At 37.6% G+C, this 16,068-nt stretch overlaps 1 protein-coding gene across 3 annotated transcripts in view; it reads right to left on the bottom strand.

Moving 5' to 3' along the window:
- Positions 1-16,068, bottom strand: part of RCOR1 (REST corepressor 1) — a 130,043-nt gene that overhangs the window by 42,818 nt on the left and 71,157 nt on the right. For all 3 annotated transcript variants that reach the window (XM_077910687.1, XM_077910685.1, XM_077910684.1), the window contains exon 3: positions 6,877-6,960. In XM_077910687.1, coding sequence (XP_077766813.1) covers positions 6,877-6,960 — 84 coding nt within the window. The remainder of the gene's footprint in view (positions 1-6,876; positions 6,961-16,068) is intronic.

Genomic DNA, 16,068 nt, shown 5'->3' with positions numbered 1-16,068 from the left:
TATACCCAGTACTGGGGACATTTTTGGCACACTCCTCTAACTCTTCAGATGACACATAGAAAAATGTATAAATGTAAAATGTATATACCATTTGACCTAGCAACCCCATTTCAACGATGTTCATGGCAGCACTGTTTAGAAATGTCTACCTATGAAACACCCATATTGTATGACCATTAAACAAAAAAATAAGCGTAAGGGACTAACAGATACTCAGAATATTAACATAACACTGGTTAACTTGGGAGATGTAGAATATTTTATCTTGTGCATATATATTATTTTTTAGCTCAAAAGAAAATAAACTACACACTTTTAGAGTGGCCAAAATCCAAAACACTGACTAACCAAGGACACAGTGCAACAGCAACTTTCATCCATTGCTGGTGGGAATGAATGTAAAGTGGCAGAGCCACTTCAGAAGAGTCTTGCAATTTCTTACAAAATCAAACGTATTAACATACAATCCAGCAATCTTGCTCCTTAGTATTTACCCTAAAGAGCTGAAAACATGTCCACACACTAAAACCCGCATATACATGTTCATATGAATAATATACATGTTTGTATGAATAATACACGTTATTCATAATTGCCAAAACTTGGAAGCAACCAAGATGTCCTTCAGTAGGTGAATGGGTAAACACACTGTGGTCCATGCAGATAATCCAATGCTGTTCAGCACAAAGAAAATGAGCCATCAAGTCATGAAAAGGACATGGAGGAACCTCAAATGTGTGTTATCACTAAGTCAAAAAAGCCAATCTGAAAAGGCTACACACTGTATCATTCCAGCCATATGACAGTTCTGGAAAAGACAGAACTACAGAGACAGGAAAAAGATCAGTAGTTGCCAAAAGTTATGGGGTTAGGAGGGATGCATAGGCAGACCACAGAGAATTTTTAGGGCAGGGAAACTATTCAGTATGAAATTACAATAGTGAATACATGTGTCAAAACCTACAGAATGTACAACACAAGAATGAATCTTTTTTTTAAAGATTTTATTTATTTATTCATGAGAGACAGAGAGAGGCAGAGACACAGGCTCCATGCAGGGAGTCCAATGTGGGATCGATCCCAGGTCTCCAGGATCACACCCTGGGCCGAAGGCAGGCGCTAAACCACTGAGCCACCCAGGGATCCCACAAGAATGAATCTTAATGTAAATTATGAACCTTGGGTAACAATGATGTATCAGTGTAGGTTCACTGGTAACAAGTTTAGGGGTTGTCAATAGTAGAGGAGGTTGTACACGTGTGGGGGTAATAGTGTATGGGAAGAAATCTCTGTACTTTCTACTCAATTTGGCTGTGAACCTAAAACTCATCTAAAAATTAAATCCATTTTCAAAAATGAAAAAAAAAAAAAAAAAAAGAATGTATTTGCCCCTTGGCCTAGGAACTCTATTTCTAGGGATTTATCATTCCCTATAGTTTTTCTTTTTTTATTTAAAAACTAAGAAACAGTCTCTTTTATTTTATTAAAGATTATATTCATTTATTCATGAGAAACACAGAGAGAGAGAAGCAGAAATACAGGCAGAGGGAGAAGCAGGCTCCATGCCGAAAGCCCGACGTGGAACTCGATCCCGGGTCTCCAGGATCACGCCCTGGGCCGAAGGCAGAGGCACCAAACCGCCAAGCCACCCAGTGATCCCTGAAACAGTCTCTTTTAACTACAGAGAACAAACTGATGGTTATCAGTGGAAGATGGGGGTGGCGGGGGCAAGGGGAGTTGGGGGAAAACAGGTGATGGAGATTAAGGAGTACACCTGTGATACTGAACACCAAGAGACTTTAGCATCAAGTGACTAAAATAAAAACTTAAAAAATAAGTTTAAAAAAGAAAGAAGAACTAAAAGACTTCAAATATCCAGTTATGGAACAAGTAAGTCATGGGAATAAAAGGACAGCATAAGGAATACAGTCAGTGAGGTACTATAATAGCATTGTATGGTGATAGTTGCAGTGAGCACAGCATAATGTATAGACTTGTCAAATCCCTATCTGGTACACCTGAAAGTAATAACATTGTGTGCCAACTACACTTGAGTTAAAAAAAAAAAAAAAAAAGACTAAGTTATGGGACATCCATTACTTGTTATTTAAAAACTAGGTAATTGTAAATGTATTGAGGTAGAACAGAGTCCCATATGTACTGTTAAGAACAAACGGTTTTCAGTTTGCTCCTACTTCATGATAAAAAATTCATGTATTTATTAATATGTATAAAAATATTAGGGATGCCTGGGTGGCTCAGTCAGTTAACTGTCTGCCTTCAGGTCAGGTCATGGTTCTAGGGCCCTGGGATGGAGTCCCACATTGGGCTCCCTTGATCAGCAGGGAGTCTGCTTCTTCCTCTGCCCCTCCCCCTGCTTGTGCTCGAACTTCCATTTTTTTCCATCTCTCAAATAAACAAAAAAGTCTATTAAAAAAATTAGAAAAAAGCACACATACACAGTGACTATGAGAGAATTATCTACATTATACATTCTGTATTATGTGAAATTTTTACAACAGCATTTATTTTAATGACCAGAAAATAATTCTGTAAACTTGCAATAACCCTAAGAGGCAGAGCTCTAAATAGCTACTCTCCTGAGAAGAAAGAAACCAACACAAGAAACATCAGGGATCTACAGGATCTACAGATGTCTTTACATGAGGGATACCTGCTAGCAATCTGTACATGTTCCAAATTTCCTATTTCTATGTAGAGTCAGAATCAATGTTGAACAACCAAGACTTTCCATCCTTTGAAAATAAAGAATGGCAAGAAGACAAGACTTCTTTTTGCCCATATACTGTGGGAAAGGGAGTTGAGGGGGAAATGACTGGTGTGCAAATGGAAAAAAAAAAAAAAACTGTGTACGCCTGTCTGCATTCACGGTACAATCACATTTTAAGGCCTAAATATCATTAGACTACTAGCCAAGAACTACATGATTCCCAAAGCTCCACAAATAGGAGATGACTAGAGGAACCTAACACATCAGGGCACCACATTATGTTTACATCCTCACCCCTGAGCAGTTAGGCAAGTTCCTGTTAACCAACATTCCATTCTTAGAGTTGTATCTTAAGAAAATACTAAAAACACAATAAAAACAAAAAATGGAAGAGGACAAAGCTCTATGATTCAGTTTTTCTCTACAGCTTTCTTTTACAACAGCCAACAAGTCAGAAATAACATAAACTTTTAATAGAAGATTAGTCTCTTGCACTGCTGGTGGGAATGTGAACTGACACAGCCACTCTGGAAAACTCTGTGGAGGTTCCTCAAAGAGTTAAAAATAGAACTGCCCTACGACCCAGCAATTGCACTGCTGAGGATTTACCCCAAAGATACAGATGCAGTGAAATGGCAGGACACCTGCACCCCAATGTTTATAGCAGCAGTGTCCACAATAGCCAAACTGTGGAAGGAGCCTTGGTATCCACCGAATGATGAATGGATAGAGAAGATGTGGTCTATATATACAACGGAATATTACTCAGCCATCAGAAATAATAAATACCCACCGTTTTGCTTCAACGTGGATGGAACTGGAGGGTATTATGCTGAGTGAAGTCAATCGGAGAAGGAAAAACATATATGGTCTCATTCATTTGGGGAATATAAAAAGGAGAAAATGAGTGGGAAGTATCAGTGAGGGAGACAGAACGTGAGAGACTCCTAACTCTGGGAAACGAACAAGGGGTAGTGGAAGGGGAGGTGGGTGGGGGGATGGGATGACTGGGTGACAGGCACTGAGAGGGGGAACTTGACGGCACAAGCACTGGGTATTATGCTATATGTTGGCAAATCGAACTCCAATATAAATATATATATATACAAAAAAAACACAAGAAAAAAATAATAGAAGAAGATTAAATATATGGATCTACCTATATGATGATGCAATAGTACATGGTTATTTAACAATGTGGGAAATGCTTAGGTTAATATTCTGAAAAACAATACACAGACATATACGTACCCACATCATCGCACTTATATAAATATGCACACAAGAGGAAAAAAAGAGGACTGGGAAAAATCCCAAAACGTTCAACAAGTTATCTCTGGGTAATAGAATAATCTGTGGATTGTTCCTTCTTTATAATTTCCTGTGTCTTCTGAACTCTCGACAATCTAGAACACTTGTATATTGATTTTAAAAGTTTAAAGCTTTAAAGGCTTACATTAAAACTGCAAATGTATTTTGGCAATACCATGATTTTAAAATCAACTAACTTTTGGGATGCCTGGGTGGCTCAGCAGTTGAGCGTCTGCCTTAGGCTCAGGGCATGATCCCAGGTTCTGGGGATCGAGTCCCACTTCGGGCTCCCTGCAAGGAACCTCCTTTCTCCCTCTACCTATGTCTCTGTCTCTCTCTCTCTCTCTCTGTGTCTCTCATGAATAAATAAATAAAATCTTAAAAAATAAAAATCAATTAACTTTTCATAGTCTCTTTTCTTCTAGGTCTAGGAAAAATAAGAAAATATCAAAAAATTAAATTCTGACTGTACAGATGTCACAGGTAATACAATCACAAGGACTGTGACAGATTCTGAACTGTAGGAACAGAAGGATCATGGCAGAGATATGGAACAATGAGCGTTAATGAGCTCTCCCAAAGCATGAGCCAGGGTGAAACCAGCACACCTGCAAACTGCTACTGGCCTTACCACTATCTGTGTCAGATTCACAAACCACTCTGAACTGTGGAATGCCATCTGTGAAATGGGGACAAAACTTCCTACTGGGTTACTGTAAAGAATGAATGCATTTAGTGCAGTCCTTGGCATAAGGATTCTGAAAATTCTGTTCTGAAATCTAAACATCAAACCATCTGAAAAACACCTGAAACAACTTAATTTGGACTGAGATGGTAAAGGGGATGGGATGACTGACTATCTGAAAGACTCCTTTGAAAGCAAACCTATTTAGTAGAGTTCAGGAAAGTAAAGCTTTAAAAATTAGAGGGAGACAGATTTTCAGCTTTCTGTGTAAAAAGAACATGTTAAAAAAAGGAATAGATTGGTTTTATAAGTTAATGCAAGTACTCAAAGGGGAAATAAACAGAAAATACTTAAAAGGTCTTTCTCAGTAAAGACATCAGAAATGCCAATGCACTTCCTTCTGCTATTCTGTTCTTCATTATAAACTCATTAAGTAGCAGCCTGATAGCGGCAAAATTAAGATACTCTTAAAATCAGATTAGACTGAGATTATTTTATTACTGCTAAATTCACCGTATTAAGAGTAGCTGCATTTCCCATGTTCCATGGAGGGGACTATATAAAAGGAAAAAAAAAAGAAAAAGAAAGAAGAAAAAGAATCCTTCTTAGTCAAAATTAAACATGTTTCTTTAATATATAAGCTTGTGCTAACATGGATATTGAATATACAAGGAGAACATTTAACATGTGTACTCTCTCCCATCAACACCTATTTTAATACTAGAAAACACACATTGGGAAATCCTGATCAGCCTAGAAATCTGACCCTTCACTCACATTTCTGGATAACATTTACCACTGGTGGCTTTAAGCCCTATCCCATTTCAGAGCATTAATTCTTTTTTTTTTTTTTTCAGAGCATTAATTCTTAACCTATTTTTATCAAAGACCCCTTTGAAAATCCAACATCTTTTTCTTCAGAAAAATAAACATACACCAAAAAAAACTTGGCATGTGACTTCCAAGTTCACAAATCCCCATAAATTCCATCCATGAGCCCCCACTGAAAAATTCTCCAAAAGGAGATTTAGTTTTTCTTCTTTAAGTTATGAAGAAAATAAAAACTTTGAAAACGTCAAAGACTTTCTGATACATCTGATACAAAATTAAATTCGCTGCTATTGGGATCCCTGGGTGGCACAGCGGTTTGGCGCCTGCCTTTGGCCCGGGGCGCGATCCTGGAGACCCGGGATCGAATCCCACGTCGGGCTCCCTGCATGGAGCCTGCTTCTCCCTCTGCCTGTGTCTCTGCCTCTCTGTCTCTCTCTGTGTGGCTATCATGAATAAATAAATAAAATCTTTAAAAAAAAAAATTTGCTGCTATTATTTGAGAAGGGACAGAAAAGCTGAAAAAGCAAATTCAGACATACCATTAATATTACTAATAGCTATAGGACCTTCTATCCCCCAAAAGTAAGATCAAAAGTAGCTCAGAATATTCATCCTAATACAATTTTAAACTCATAAAATAGTCAATTCAGAAGTTCTCCTTCTAGCTAGGCTGAAGTCTTACAATATAAAGCCTGTTTTCCAATAATATACATTTGCCCTTTGTAACCCTTCAAATTAGAAATTTATAAATCTGTAAATTCCCAGCTGAGGGAGCTTTACACTGTATGACACTTTTCTTTGCACTTTAAGATTTTCCTCCTACTTATTCCAGTATTAGCTTATACAGCATTTTGAAGGAAAGATTATGAAACCACTGGTTAAGAATCTTTTTAAGTCCTAGATGAAATCAGAGGGAGACAAACTATTAGAGACTCTTAATCATAGGAAACAAACTGAGGGCTGGTGGAGGGGAGGTGGATGGGGGGATAGGGGGGATAGGTAACTGGGTGATGGGCATTAAGGAGGGCACATGATGTGATGAGCACTGGGTGTTATATGCAGTTGATGAATCACTGAACTCTACCTCTGAAACCAATAATACATTATACAATAGTTAACTGAATTTAGATAAAATTTTAAAAAATAATAAAGTGGAAAAATATTTAAGTCCTTATGACAGGCCAGTAAAGAAAATATTAATATTTAATTTTAAAATGTAAAAAAATATAACATGTATAAGGACTTTTAGCTACAAAAGTGACTTTAAAACTCTGTATTAAGTAAGAAAGGGGGAAAATAAAAGTGCTTTAAAACTTACGTTTTGCTTCTGATAGATTCTGATTAGGTGACCAGACCAGCATGCCAAGATTGTCTCGTTCTTGACTGCGTCTTGCTAGTTTGGCTTGGGAGAAATAAATAAGAAAATTTTTATTATAATTTAACAGACATAATAAACAATGATTAACAGCACCACTCTGGTCTTTTAATCTTCAGAACATGGTGACATCACCCACCCTTTACTGAAATCTGCCCCAATGGAACCTGCACACTTACCATCAAGGGTGAGGGTGGCCCTAGAGTCTGCCAAAATGTATCTACTTGTAAGACTTTTACTAACAAACAGGTTTATTATTCTCATATGCTAGGAAAGGAAAAGAAACCAGTCATTTAGTAAAAGAGGACAGAGTCAGGACTGAAGTGCCCAGTGGTTTAAGCACTATATACTACTAGGACATTCTGCTTTCAGACATGGGACATCCAAAGAAGTTTCAAAGATTCTTTTAAAATATGTATTCTTCATGTGTGCTTTATGTACCTTTATCCCTCTCTGCCAGAATAACTTTTTGGGGGACTTGACAACAGAAACCCAAAGGTTCTTTTAATAATTTTATGAAACAATAACCACTAAAAATACTTAATCTGAATGCAAACTTCTTAAATGCATTCAAATTCTTAAAAATCTATGATACAAAATAGCAGGCAAAAGGTTTACAAGTGGCAGGTGTTGAGCTGACATGTATAACTGGATTAACCACAAGCAACAGTCATATACTACATTAAAATGTTATTTTCAAAAGGTATGAAGGATTTAAGACAGAAGAGGCTCACTAAAAGCCTGTACACTGGTTAGGCCCAAACTCATTCATTGAAAGGTATTCTTGCTTTTGTTTTTTCTTTTTCCCTTTTTAAAGATTTTATTTGAGAGAGAGAGCATGTGAGTACATGAGCAGAGAAGCGCTGGGGCACAGGCAGAGGGAGAAGCAGACTCCAGGCTGCACAGGGAGCCCAACACAGGGGACCATCCCAAGACCCCTGAGACCTTTGTTTTTTATTTAAATAAATTCCTCTGAGCATGTGAAAGTTAGATTCCACTCTAGAAAAAAAAATCCCAACAAAATATAAATACACACATGTCCACACACACGTGAACTTGCACACACCAAGATAAACATACTTTCAGAAAATTCATAAAGCCTGGTTTAAGAATTCCTACTTTTAGGAAATGCAAGATCTGTAATCTTTATCAATGTGTTCCCAGATTTTTTAAAGAAAGAATTTCTATACTTTTGGCAAAATCTAGGGGGCAGTTACTTTAAAGAAAAATAATGGGATGGTGGAAGGGAAAGACCCAAAGTGTGGGACACTGTGAATCAGGCAAGGTGAGAACAGGGTGTAAAGGATGGAGAGACTGAAACAGAACAAAAAAGATACTCCCATCTACCCTTCAGCAACACATTATATATAGCTCTTTCTTTTTTTTTTTGTATATTTTTTTATTGGAGTTCTACTTGCCAGAATATAGTATAACACACCCAGTGCTCATCCCATCAAGTGCCCCCCTCAGTGTTTGTCACCCAGTCACCCCATCCACTACGCCTTGTTCTTTTCCCAGAGTTAGGAGTCTCTCATGTTCTATCATCCTCTCTGATTTTCCCCATTCATTTTCTCTCCTTTCCCCTATAATCCCTTTCACTATTTTTTATATTCCCCGTATGAAACCATATAATGCTTGTCCTTCTTCGATTGACTTACTTCATTCAGCATTATACCCTCCAGTTCCATCCATGTTGAAGCAAATGGTGGGGTTTCCTTGTTTCTAATAGCTGAGTAATATTCCATTGTTATAAGGCTCTTTCAGAACAATGTTACTGCCACATATAATCTAAAAGTAAAATTAACTAACAAAGAGGTGTGTATGTGGGGGGGACCCCATATGGAATACAACCTTGTGGCACTTCAAGTTAAAAATCAAAAGTCAAGGGATGCCTGGGTGGCTCAGCGGTTAAGCGTCTGCCTTTGGCCCAGGGAGTGATCCCAGGATCTGGGATCAAATCCCACACCAGTCTCCCTTCGAGGAGCCTGCTTCTCCCTCTGCCTGTGTCTCTGCCTCTCTCTCTGTGTGAATGAATGAATAATGTGAATGAATAAATAAATTTTTAAAAATCAAAAGTCAAAGCAAATAAAGGGAAGCCACATTGAAAAGGGAGATTTAAAAATGTCTTATTCACAGATCACATGATCATCTGTGTAGAAAATCTACAAAAAGTGGGGCGCCTGGGTGGCTCAGAAGTTGAGCACCTGCCCCTGGCTCAGGGCGGGATCCCGCGGTCTCGGGATCAAGTCCCACGTTGGGCTCCTTGCCTGGAGCCTGCTTCTCCCTCTGTCTATGTCTCTGCCTCTCTCTCTGTGTCTTTCATGAATAAATAAATAAAATCTTAAAAAAAAAAAGAAAGAAAATCAACAAAAAGTTACTAGAACAAATGAGTTTAGCAAAGTTGCAGGAAACAAGATCAATAGTAAAAAAAAAAAAAATCAAAACAGTTAATCCAAAAAATGAAAATTAAAGAATACCTCTTTCAGAAGTTAATAAAGTTAATAAAAATCAAAACTAAAGAATATCCCTTTCATATTCCTATTCCCTTAATGATCTGGTACAATATATACACTAAAAACTATAAGACATCCTGAGAAAAACTAAAAAAGATCTAAATAAATGGAAAGACATACCATGTAAATGGATCAAAAGACACAATATTATTAAGATAACATTCTCTTCAAATTGCTCTACATATTTTTTTTTAAAAGATTTTATTTATTTCTCCATGAGAGACACAGAAAGAGAGAGGCAGAGACACAGGCAGAGGGAGAAGCAGGCTCCATGCAGGGAGCCCGACGCGGGACTCGATCCTGGGACTCCAGGATTACACCCTGAGCGAAGGCAGGCACTTAACCACTGAGCCACCAGGTGCCCCTGCTCTACAGATTTAATGCAATCCTAATCAAAATCCCAGCCTGTTTTTTTGTAGGAACTGAAAAACATTCTAAAAATCACACAGTAGCACAAAGTACCTAAAGAGCCAAAACAACTTTGAAAATGAACCAAACTGGAAGATCTACCTAAATCAAAACTAAATACAAAGATTCAGTAATTAAGACAGTGTTGTACTGGCACACAGGGAAGTAACTTAATATAATGGAGTCCAAAAGCAGAACCACACATACAAGATCAACTGATTTTCCACAAAGGCACAAAGGCACAATTCAATGGAGAAAAAGAATCTTTTCAGTGAAAGATGCTGGAACAAATGGATATTCAAATTAAAAATAAGTACCATGAATCCATACCTTACATACAAAATATACAAAAAATAAATCAAAACTGATGATGGAACTGAATGAAAAGCAGAAGTTATAAAACTGCTAGAGGAAAACATGAAAATACCTTTTTGGGGGCGCCTGTGTGGCTCAGTTGGTTAAGCATCTGAACTCTTGATTTCTACTCAGTCATGATCTCTGAGTTATGACATCAAGCCCTGTGTGGGTCTCGGTGTTTAAGGGGGGCCTGCTTGAGATTCTCTCTCCCACTGCTCCCCGCCCCCCATAAGAATAAGTAAATCTGGGACGCCTGAGTGGCTCAGCAGTTGAGCATCTGCCTTTGGCTCAGGGTGCGATCCCAAGATCCAGGATCGAGTTCCACACTACGCTCCCTGCAAGGAGCCTGTTTCTCCCTCTGCCTAGATCTCTGCCTCTCTCTTTCTGTGTCTCTCATGAATAAATAAATCTTTTTTAAAAAATAAGTAAATCTTAAAAAAAAAAAAAAGGCCTTTTTGAACTTAGGTTGAAAAAGATCTTAGATAAAATACCAAAAGCACAATCTATAAAAGAAAAAAATCCAGAAATTGGACTTCATCCAAAGTAAGAACTTCCACTCTTCAAATGATCCTTTTAAGGAAATGAAAAGCCAAGCCCAAAACTAAGAAAATAATTACAAATCACACATCTGATAAAGCCTTGTATCCAGAATCTATAAAGAGTCCTCAAAACTCAACATTAAGAAATAATATTGTTTAAAAAAAAGGGCAAAAATTTTGAATAAACATGCCTCCAAAGAAGGTATAAGGACAGCAAATAAGCACACAGAATTGAAAGCTATTCAAAATCATTAGTCACTAGAGAAAGGCAAATTAAAAACATTCAAGATACCAAAACAAATCTATTAAGAGTATCAAATTAAGAAGACAGGCAATACCATGGTTTGGCAATAATGTGGTGGGCCTAGAACTCTAGTGCCCTACTGGCTAGAATGTAAAATGGTACCATCACTTGGTGGTGTTATGGGATAAGTCTGGCAATTTCCTAAAATTGTGTTATACTACTCAATGGAATAAATTTTTCTAAGCAACTTTTCCTTAAAAAAAAAAGGGGGGGGGGATCCCTGGGTGGCGCAGCGGTTTAGCACCTGCCTTTGGCCCAGGGCGCGATCCTGAAGACCCGGAATCGAATCCCACGTCAGGCTCCCAGTGCATGGAGCCTGCTTCTCCCTCTGCCTGTGTCTCTGCCTGTGTCTCTGCCTCTCTCTGTGTGTGACTATCATAAATAAATAAAAATTAAAAAAATAAAATTAAAAAAAGGACTATTTAAACAGAAATGAGTCTCAAAGTAATTATGCTGAATAAAAGAATTACAAATAAAAGGAGGGTGTAGAAAGAAGTCTGTAATGCTGGACAGGATTTGATGGTAACAGTACAAACTCATAGTTTTCAATGTCCACTAGGAGGGCTGTGATGCAACCCAGCAAAAATGAGCACATCTAGCTCCCAGATCTTGATTCTAAACATGTTCTCTTATAAAAGAAATTGGACTCCTTTGGAGGAATGGTTGATTCCAGGACCAGGACAGGAAATGGACAACAGGACTCTGGAATATCTTGTTATGCCAGAAGGTAATAAAGTGTTCAAAGAATGATGAGATCTGTCTCCATCTGGCCAAATCTAGAACAACATAAACAAAAATATAAATGACAGCAATAAAATAACAGTCTGCGAGTCCATATTGATATAAAACAAAAGGACAAATAGATTAAAAGGGGAAATGAAATGAGGCCAGAACAATCAGGTCAAAGTTGGAAGCTGCATACCCCTTTTGGTTAAGTCTTACTGTTTAAAGGAACAGTACTCAAGACCCTGTGGTATGGGCAAAGAAAACAGATCCACAAACCAATGGAACAGGAGACAGTCCAGAAACAGACATATAAACATAGTCAACTGATTTGTAACAGAGGTGCAAAAGCAATTCAATAGAGAAAGGATTTAATTCATTACCCTTTCAACAAAGTGGATTTTCATGACTGGATCTCCATATGCAAAAAACAAAACAAAACAAAACAAAAAAAGAGTGAGCCTCAACCTACATACCTCACACCTGCGAGGAGCCTGGATCTCATATATAAAAGTAAAACCTAACCTAAAGTAAAAATTTAAGAGAAAATCTTCATGAACTTGGTTTAGGAAAAGAGTTCTCAGATATGACACCTGAAGTGCAACCTATAAAAGTTTAAAAAGGGGGCAGCTGGGTGGCTCAGCAGATTAAGTGTTGCCTTCGGCTCAGTTAATGATCCTGGGGTCCTGCGATCAAGGCCCACATTACAGAGAGTCTGTCCCTCTCCCTCTGCCCCCATGCTGCCTGTGCTCTTTCTAAAAAAATAAATAAATAAAATAAAAATAAAAATAACAAATAAATAAATAAATAAAATCTTAAATGTTAAACTGAGCTTAATCAAAACCTTGAAACTTTTGTTTTACAAAAGAAACTGTTAAGAGACCCTGTAGATTCTGAGAAAACAAAGGACTTGTATCCAGAATGTAAAGAACTTCAAAAAGTACAAAAAGAAAATACCCCAATTTAAAAAAAATGGTCAAAAGATCTGAACAACTACTTCACCAGAAGAAAATATATAGATGGCATGTAAGCACATGAAAAGATGCTGAAGATCATTAACCATCAGGGAAATGCAATTTAAGCCATAATGAGAAATCAATACATACTATTAGAACATCTAAAATAAAAGAAATAGGAGTGCTTGGGTGACTCATTGGTCTGACTCTCAATTTCAGCTCAGGTCATGATCTCGGGGTCGTGAGATCCAGCCCTTTATCAGGCTCCTTGCTGAGCATGAAGCCTGCTCAGGATTCTCTCTCTCCCTCTGCCTCTGTCCTACTCTCTGCTCAAGCACCCTCCCTCTACCTCTCAAAGAAAGAGAAAAAGAAAAGAAAAAGAAAAAGAAAAAGAAAAAGAAAAAGAAAAAGAAAAAGAAAAAGAAAAAGAAAAAGAAAGAGGGACTCCTGGGTGGCTCAGCAGTTGAGCATCTGCCTTCAGCCCAAGGCATGATCCTGGAGTCTTGGGATCGAGTCCTGCATTGGGCTCACTGCATGGAGCCTGCTTCTCCCACTGCCTCTCTCTGTCTCTCATGAATAAATAAAATCGAAAGAAAAAGAAAAAGAAAAAGAAAAAGAAAAACAAAAAGAAAAAGAAAAAGAAAAAAAGAGAAAGAGAAAGAGAAAGAGAAAGAGAAAGAGAAAGAGAAAGGAAAGGAAAAAGAAGAAAAGAAAAGAAAAGAAAAAAAAGAAAAGAAAGAAAAGAAAAGAAAAGAAAAGAAAAGAAAAGAAAAGAAAAGAAAAGAAAAGAAAAGAGAGGGAAATGGACAATACCAAGCACTGGCAAGAATGAGGAATATCTAAAATTTTCATATAGTGCTGATATAAATGCAAAATAAAATGATCACTCAGGTAAAGTTTTAGTTTTTATAAAGATACAATATTTCATTTTATTTTTTTTAAAAGATTCTATTTACTTATTCATGAGAGACACACACAGAGTGGGGAGGGCAGAGACACAGGTAGAGGGAGAAGCAGGCCCCATGCAGGGAGCCCAACGTGGGACTCGATCCCGGGTGTCCAGGATCACACCCCAGGCTGCAGGCGGCGCCAAACCGCTGTGCCACCGGGGCTGCCCAAGATACAGTTATTTTAAAAATGACTCAATAATCATACTTAGATATATACCCTACAGAATTGGCATGTTCACATTAAAACTTGCACACAATATTTATAACAGCTTTATTTACAATTGCTGAAAACTGAGGAGAAAAAACGCAAATGTCCTTCAGGAAGTAAATGGATAAACTGTGGAGCATCCATACATTAGAGTATTACACAGCAATAAAAATAAGTAAACTATGGCTACATGGCCATATCTCCAATGCATCATCATACTCAGTGAAAGAAGCAAGTTTCCAGGGGTGCCTACGTGGCTCAGTTGGTTAAGCATCTGCCTTTGGCTCAGGTCACAATCCGAGGGTCCTGGGATGGAGCCCTGCATCAGATCTTTGCTCAGTGGGGAATCTGCTTCTCCCTCTCCCTCTGCTCCTTCCCCTGCTCATTTCTCTTAAAATAACTAAATATACAATCTTAAAATCATAAGGGAAATATATTCACAGTACTGTAAATAAATCCTCGTATAAGTGGACAGCTGTACAGCTTAAACCTGTGCTGTTAAGGAGTCAACTGCATAGTTATATGGAGCATATCCATATGATAGAATATTGGGCTGCCATAAAAAATAATTTTTTTTTTTTAAGATTTTATTTATTTATTCATGAAAGACAGAGACATAGGCAGAGGGAGAAACAGGCTCCCTGTGGGGAGCCCCCAATGGGGGACTCAATCCCAGGACCCCAGGATTACATCCTGAGCCAAAGGCAGACACTCAACTGCTGAGCCACCCAAGGGCTCTAAGAATTTGGTATTAATCCATGCTCGGTTTTGGATGAAATCTGAAAACATTATGCTAAGTGAAAGCAGCCAGTCACAAAAAACACATACTGTGTAATTCTACTCATGCGAAATGTCCAGAAAAGGCAACTCTATAGATCGTTGCTTGCTAGAAGGTATGAGATATTTGGGAGAGATGGGGAGTAACTGCTAATAGATATAGGGTTTCTTTGTGGGATGAGGAGAAAGGTCTAAAATTGACTGTAGTGATGCTGCACAACTCTGGGAATATACTGAAAACCACTGAATTGTACATTTTAAACAAGTGAATTATACGTTTTGTGAAATAAAGCTGTTATAAAAAGCAAATGAGAATCCATGTTTTAACTGCTTTTAGCATAGGTACTTTGTGAATAAATGAACTAAAAAGCAGTTGGTTAAGGGTCCAACTCTTTTAAAAAAAAATTTTTTTTTTTTTTTTTTTTTAAAGGGTCCAACTCTTGGTGTCAGCTCAGGTCGTGATCTCAGAGTCATGGGATCCAGGCCCTCTTCAACTCGGAGTCTGCTTAGGATTCTCTCTCTTTCTCTCCCTCTGACCCTCCCTCTGCTTGCACACACACACTCTCCCTCTAATAAGTAATCTTAAAAAAATAATCAAAAGCAAAACTACAAACTGCAGATAAGGAATAATACTAGGAAAGAAGTGGGGCACTAGAGGGGCACCTGGGTAGCTCAGTTACTTAAGCACCTGTCTTTGGCTCAGGTTATGATCTCCATCCTGGGATGGAGCCCTGCATCAGGCTCTTTGCTCAGTGGGAAGTCGTCTTCTCCCTCTTCCTCTGCTTCTCTCCCTGCTTATACTCTCTCAAGTAACTAAAATCTAAAAAAAAAAAAAGAACCTTAAAAAAGAAAAAAAGAAGTGGGCACTAGATTGGGAGGAAAAAATGTGTATATACTTCCTTTTTGTTTGGATTTTTCATCATAAAAATGCATTCCAATAGTATGTCTGCAATTACATATTCTTTTAAAGAAAAACATTAAGAAAATTCATTTAAAATCTGTGAACAATCATTTCATAATGTTAATTTTAATTCTTGTGTTTCTCTTTTCCTAAAAATGGGAAGAGTACACATTTCTTACAAAAAGTAAATACATCTTCAGAATTAGAGAACTCTGAACTTTAACAGGGACATCCACTCTAATGGAAATAAAGAATACACTATCACACTCAGTTTCAGTAAAACAAACAATAAAATTTACTTGTTTTTGTTTGACTGGTGTGAGGGATTTTTTTAGTTCCAATGAATTTGATCTAACTTTTACTATTTTATAGTAGATACGAGACATATTACCACAGATCTAGAGCCTCAAAACAGGTAAGCAACAAAAAATCATGTTTAAAAACCTATCACTATAAACCAAAACTATCCCTTTTTTACTCTCCTTGACCTAGCAGGAAG

Source organism: Canis aureus, chromosome 9 (genome assembly GCF_053574225.1).
Source record: "Canis aureus isolate CA01 chromosome 9, VMU_Caureus_v.1.0, whole genome shotgun sequence".
NCBI classification, from domain to species: domain Eukaryota; kingdom Metazoa; phylum Chordata; class Mammalia; order Carnivora; family Canidae; genus Canis; species Canis aureus.
This window is presented reverse-complemented; position numbering and strand designations above follow the sequence as displayed.